This window comes from Sinocyclocheilus grahami, unplaced genomic scaffold (genome assembly GCF_001515645.1).
Source record: "Sinocyclocheilus grahami isolate Dianchi unplaced genomic scaffold, SAMN03320097.WGS_v1.1 scaffold160.1, whole genome shotgun sequence".
Lineage (NCBI taxonomy): Eukaryota > Metazoa > Chordata > Actinopteri > Cypriniformes > Cyprinidae > Sinocyclocheilus > Sinocyclocheilus grahami.
The window spans coordinates 1572444-1579227 of NW_015505339.1; the positions used below are offsets into that span (position 1 = coordinate 1572444).

General features: G+C 38.2%; 1 protein-coding gene across 1 annotated transcript in view; it reads left to right on the plus strand.

Annotated features, from left to right (window-relative positions):
* Positions 1-6784, plus strand: part of LOC107592884 (multiple epidermal growth factor-like domains protein 6) — an 88721-nt gene that overhangs the window by 67212 nt on the left and 14725 nt on the right. Inside the window, exons 14-17 of the mRNA XM_016282460.1 lie at positions 3811-3942; positions 4951-5079; positions 5174-5302; positions 5422-5556. Coding sequence (XP_016137946.1) covers positions 3811-3942; positions 4951-5079; positions 5174-5302; positions 5422-5556 — 525 coding nt within the window. The remainder of the gene's footprint in view (positions 1-3810; positions 3943-4950; positions 5080-5173; positions 5303-5421; positions 5557-6784) is intronic.

The following is a 6784-nucleotide window of genomic DNA, read 5'->3' on the forward strand; positions in this document are numbered from 1 at the left end:
TTCAAGGTATCTTGGAGAGGTGAGGTGTCCAAGTCGCAACATCTAACTACTGGGGTGCCTCAGGGCTCAGTTCTTGGACCACTTTTCTTCTCTGTCTACATGGCATCACTAGGTTCTGTCATTCAGAAACATGGCTTTTCATATCACTGCTATGCTAATGACACTCAACTCTACTTCTCATTCCATCCTGATGATCAAACGATAGCTGCTCGGATCTCAGCATGTCCAGCAGATATTTCTTGTTGGAAGAAGGACCATCACCTTCAGCTCAACCTTGCCAAGACAGAACTGCTTGTAGTTCCATCAAACCCATCGTTTCATCACAATTTCAACATCCAGTTAGGTACATCAACCATAACTCTTTCAAAAAAAGCCAGAAACTTTGGAGTTATGATTGATGATCAGCTGACTTTCTCAGACCACATTGCTAAAACTGCCTGGTCCTGCAGATTTGCTTTATTCAACATCAAGCAGATCAGGTCCTTTCTTTCGGAACATGCTTCACAAAACCTTGTTAAAGCTCTTGTTCTGTCCAGGCTGGACTATTGCAATGCTCTCTTGGCAGGTCTTCCAGCCAGTTCTATCAAACCTTTACAATTAATCCAGAACGCAGCAGCAAGATTAATCTTTAATGAGCCGAAAAGAACGCACGTCACACCTCTGTTTATCAATTTGCACTGGCTACCAATTGCTGCTTACATAAAATTCAAGGCATTCATATTTGCCTACAAAACCACACTGGCTCTGCACCCCTTTACCTAAATTAATTATTTCAGACTTATGTGCCCTCTAGAAGCTTGCGTTTTGCAAGTGAACGTCGATTTATTGTGCCATCCCAAAGAGGCACGAAATCACTTTCACGGACTTTTACGTTAAATGTTCCCTCCTGGTGGAATGACCTGCCCAAATCAATAGGAGCATCTTCAAGAATCGGCTAAAAACACATCTCTTACATCTTTATTTGACCCTCTAACTCTAGCACTCTCTACTCTCTAAATTCTATTCTTTATTTAAAAAAAACCCCTGCCCCTTTTAGACTTGCACTCTATTAATTTACTAACTGCTTGTTTTCTTAAAAAAAACAAAAAAACAACTAACACTAGCTTCTGTATACTTTTTGTATTCTATTTGTTTTCTTTTTTATTTATTATACAATTAACAAAAACAAAAAAGGCCTCTAACACTAGCTTGCTCTATTTCTTTTTATTTTATCTGTTTTCTTTTTATTTATTATATAATGTAAAAAAAACCTTGCTACGTGTACTGCGTTAAGCTATCTGAGACTTGTTTCTAAACAGGGTGAATTAGCGCAAGAGCGCAATTCCAAAACAGCGCAAATGGGCATGGAAATTTCTGCGGGTGATTTACTAACAATGCACAAATTAAAGAACACAGAATTCAATAAGGTCAGGCACAAAAATAACTGTGCCCACACCTTTTCAGCGCTAATTCGTCACTGTGCGTCTTTAGTAAATCCTGACAGTACTATTTTAATGCTAAAAGACGTTTGCGTTAGCGAAAGCTGTTAGTAAAACTGGCCCTTAGTTTCTTTAGTGTTTCTTTAGTTTTAGTTATTTTAGTACTTAAAGTTAAACTAAATGAAAACGCTTTGGCAACTAGCTGAAATAAAACAATATTTTATTATTATTTAAGTTAACTTCTGTCAGGACCACTATCGTCAAAATGATAGATACTTAGCATAAAGTTTGGGTTGGTTTGGTTTGGTTTCTGTTCTGGGCAAAAAACCTCCCTGCCCATCGATGCAGCCTGTCATGAATAGAAGTGGTTGTAATACCAAGTTCTTAGACATTGTTCAAATAAGTACAAGCTAGAAAGAGAAGGAATAAATAAAGAGAGATACTTTTTTTTTATTTTTTTTTGATGAAGTCAAGTAGCTTCGAAAGAGATGAGTTTTCAGCTGTCGCTTGAAAATTGTCAGGGATTCAGCATTCCGGATAGGGGTGGGAAGATCGTTCCACCAGCCAGGAGTGGTGAATGAGAATGTTCTGGAAAGTGATTTTGTGCCTCTCTGTGATGGTACCACGAGGCGTCGCTCACTAGCGGATCTCAGACTTCTGGAGGGGATGTAAATTCGTAGTAGTGAGTGGAAGTAGGCGGGTGCTGAGCCTGTGGCTGTTCTATATGCAAGCATCAATGTCTTGAACTTGATTCGGGCCGCAACCGGTAGCCAGTGCAAGGAGATGAAGAGAGGTGTAACATGGGCTCTTTTGGGCTCGTTGAAGACCAGTCGTGCCGCTGCATTCTGAATCATTTGTAGAGGTTTGATTGTGCTTGATGGGAGTCCAGCCAGAAGAGCATTGCAGTAGTCCAGCCTAGAGATGACAAGGGCCTGGACAAGAAGTTGTGCAGCATGCTCCGTTAGAAAGGGCCTGATCTTTCTGATGTTGTGCAATGCAAACCTGCAAGATCGAGCGGTCTTTGCAATGTGGTCTTTGAAGGTCAGCTGGTTATCAAAAGTTACACCAAGATTTCTGACCGAAGTTGATGGGGTAATTGTAGAAGAACCTAGCTGGATGGAAAAATCATACTGTAGAGTTGGAGTGGCAGGGAAGACAAGAAGCTCAGTCTTTGCCAGGTTGAGCTGTAAGTGATATTCTTTCATCCATGCCGAGATGTCTGCCAGGCAGCCTGAGATCCGTGCAGCTACCGTTGGATCATCTGGTTGAAACGAGAGATAGAGCTGTGTGTCATCAGCATAGCAATGGTAGGAGAAGCCATGTGCTTGTATGATGGGACCCAGTGATGTTGTGTATATGGAGAAGAGGAGGGGTCCAAGAACTGATCCCTGAGGAACCCCAGTGACAAGTTGATGTGCTTTGGATACCTCCCCTCCCCAAGACACCCTGAAAGACCTACCAGTGAGATAGGATTGAAACCAGCTAAGTGGAATCCCTGTGATGCCCATTGAAGAGAGGGCAGACAGGAGGATCTGATGATTGACAGTGTCAAAAGCAGCAGAAAGATCCAGCAGAATAAGGACTGATGATTTGGAATCAGCTTTTGCAATCCGCAAGGCTTCTGTGACTGACAGTAGCGCAGTCTCAGTTGAATGGCCACTCCTGAAACCTGACTGTTTAGGATCCAGTTTGTTGTTCTGTGAAAGAAACAATGATATCTGGTTGAAAACAACTCTTTCGAGGGTTTGAATGGAAGGAGAGAGACAGGTCTGTAGCTATCTGTAAGTGAAGTGTTTAATGTAGGTTTTTTGAGCAGTGGGGTTATCCGAGCCTGCTTGAATGCAGTGGGGAAGGTGCCTGTGAGGAGAGATGTATTGATGATGTGTGTGAGTGTTGGTAAAAGTGTAGGAGAGATTGCTTGGAGGAGGTGTGAGGGGATTGGGTCTAGAGGGCATGTTGTAGGATGGCTGGAGAGCAGAAGTTTTGATACTTCTGTCTCAGTGAGGGGACATAATGAGAAGATGGGAGTTTTTGCAGTGGGTGGGGTTGGTTTGAAGTTCCTGTGTGTGTGGGGCTGAGAATTGGCTACTGATTGTTCTGGTTTTGTCTGTGAAGAATGTGGCAAAATCATCAGCTGTTATAGAAGTGGTAGGAGGTGGTGGAGGGGGACAGAGGAGAGAATGGAAAGTTTTGAAGAGATTACGTGTGTCTGCAAGCTTGACTCACGTGACCTGCTAGAACTAACGCTAAAGCTTAATTTTTTTTTTAAGTTAACAAAAAGGTTTTGTTTCTATGATTTTAGCTTTAGTTTTAGTTAGCTGTAATAACCCTGATGCAAAGAAGCTTTTGATTGCTTTTAATGGATGAATCCTGTCTCCTCTGGTCTGTGCAGTATGTTTGAACGATTCGTTCGGCTTCGACTGCAGTCTGTCGTGTGAGGACTGTGCTAATGGAGGAGTGTGTAACAAACACAGAAACGGCTGTGACTGTCCTGACGGATGGACGGGAATCCTGTGTAATGAGAGTGAGTTTCTCTGAAAAAGCCACAACTGAGTACTGATCATAAATATATCAGCAATCACAAACGGAAAACTCAGGCTTGATTACATCAACAGAAAGTAGTTTCACAGGTGGAGAAAGATTTTATTTTTTGATTAAAGATGATTAAAATAGATAAATCATGTACATTAAAATCTGACACATTTAATAAGATCCCATTATAACCCTGTAAAGCCTGACGTATGAAATATTAATCAGAAAAATGTCATTTGAAATGGAACAGTTTATTGAACCTTTTAACAAAATCTGATCATATAGTTTGATACAATGAGAATATGGATCTCATACTATTCAGAGGCCCAAATTGAGGAAATATATATTAAAAAAAGTAATAAAAAGATGAAATGCTGATAACTTGTACTGTAAATCAGTAAGATTGATCTTTATAACCGCATAGCAGATTACTTACATAAAATGATATACAGTAAATATCAGTTGTCACTTTATATCTCCAATAATATTTAATAGTAAGATGACTTAATGAGGTGTAATCTTAGTTAGATGATATTTAACTGCATAGTTTTATGATCAAAGATCTATAGTTTTAAAGGCAATGCAGTATGGAAACTTGTTTCCACCACTAAATAAAAACATAAAAAAAGGTAATAGCCACTTTTTATCGCACAATTCTGACATTTTTTTCCCCAGAATTGCATGATATGAAGTCGCAATTGCATGTTTTTCTCCCAATTGCGACTTTATATCTTATATTCTGATTTTATAACAAATTATTTCATATTATAAAGTCAAAATTATGGGATATAAACTCACAATTCTGAGAAAAAAAGGTCAAAAGTCAGTCTTTTATTCTTCAGCATTCGACTTTCCTCGCAATTATGAGTTCAATTCTGAGAAAAGTCACGCAAACAAATTGTATATTAAATATTATACACCGTTAATTTCTTAAGTTTTAATTGTACTACATGTCTTTAAAAGCTCCTGACCTCTTTCTTGTGTGTGTGTTTTTGTCCAGCGTGTTCAGAGGGCTGGTTCGGCAGGAATTGCTCGTTGAGATGTAAGTGTAAGAACGGCGGCGTGTGTGATCCGCTCACCGGGAGCTGCCGCTGTCCACCAGGGGTCAGTGGAGAGCTGTGTCAGGACGGTCCGTTTACACAACACCTTCACTGTATGGAGAGATATAACAGACAAAATATAAACTTAAATTTATAATATTGATATTGATGCAATCACTTCAGGTTGTCCCAAGGGTCTCTATGGGAAGTTCTGTAATAAGAAGTGTAATTGTGCTAATAACGGACGGTGTCATCGCACTTATGGGGCGTGTCTGTGTGACCCGGGACTGTATGGAAGGTTCTGCCACCTACGTGAGTGCTATACTTTGACATTATAACTACACTGTGCTTTGTGGCGTAGTTAAAAACAGGGTCCATTTGTAACGGTACATTAGATCTCTTATCACTTCCTGTCCCGTGTGTTCATACAGCATGTCCCAAGTGGACGTTTGGACCAGGCTGTTCCGAGGAGTGTCAGTGTGTTCAGCAGAATACCGTAGAGTGTCACCGTCATCAGGGCACCTGCGTCTGCAAGCCTGGTTATCGGGGCGACACCTGCAAAGACGGTCCGTTTGCATAAGAACATCTGAAGTGTCGTTGATGCAAAGTTGCATTGCATTGAAAAATTTGCTCAAATGCAAGGAAAATAATTGTAAAACATACAATCTTATTTAATAAAATAAAATAATTATTATATAATTAAATAAGATTAATAGTTGATGCATAGCATTTTAATCTTTTTTTATTTTAAATTTGCTTTGAAATGCTTTAATGGAATATGAGAAAGGAAAAACATGCAATCTTTAAATTAAATTATTATTATTTTTTATTTTATTTTAAAATTGCAGTCTCAAAACAAAACAAAACAATGAAATGCACAGTTGATACATATTTTAAATGTTTATTTTTTATTTTACATTTGCTTTGAAATGCTTTCATACAGTAGCAATTTAACCTTTTTTATTTTAAATTAGCTTTGAAACACATTAATGAAATACAATGAAAATAACTGTAAAACATGCAATCTAAAAATGAAATAATAATATAAAATAAAAACAAAATAAAGATTTAAAATAAAATATAAATTCAATGAAATTAAATTCGGAGCTCTTGGATTCAATACAATTCAAAAATCACACCTTAAAAAAATGCAAGCAAACAAAAGATCAGGTAAAAACATCACCAAAAAGTAAACATTATTCTATCTATCCAATAATATTTTAAAGCTGTTTAATTACTACCTATAAAATTGTTGACTTTTTTTTTTAAACATGAGAATATTATAAACAGTATTTTATTTATTCATTTATTTACATTTTTTTTATTTAAATTGTTTTTGTTGGATCCAACTGACATCACACCATTGCAATTTTGTACACTTTTGTAATTTTGTAACCAGTATTTCCGACAACTAAGAAATGTGTTGCGGGTCATATTGACCCAGAACATAATATTCGTAGAATAAAAAAAAAAAATCCACATTAAAAATGCAAAAACGATGCATTCGAATTCAAGGTCTGCATCAGCCGTCAGGCAGCTTTATCAGTGGCGCACGAGATGCAATGTATGTGTCATTGATTGCATTTGAATGCTTTTGTTAGCCTATCCAGTTGAAGCCACTAGATGCGCTCTGCTACGTTGTTCATTCAATATATTGCGGAAAACGAGAGCATCAGTGTGGAGAAGATGTTGTTTACGTCAAAACTGAAACCAAGCCACTCACACAGAACGCATATTTATCACATTTTCTAGAGGGACATCTATCAGCGTTGCACTCGCGTCTCGCACAAGAGA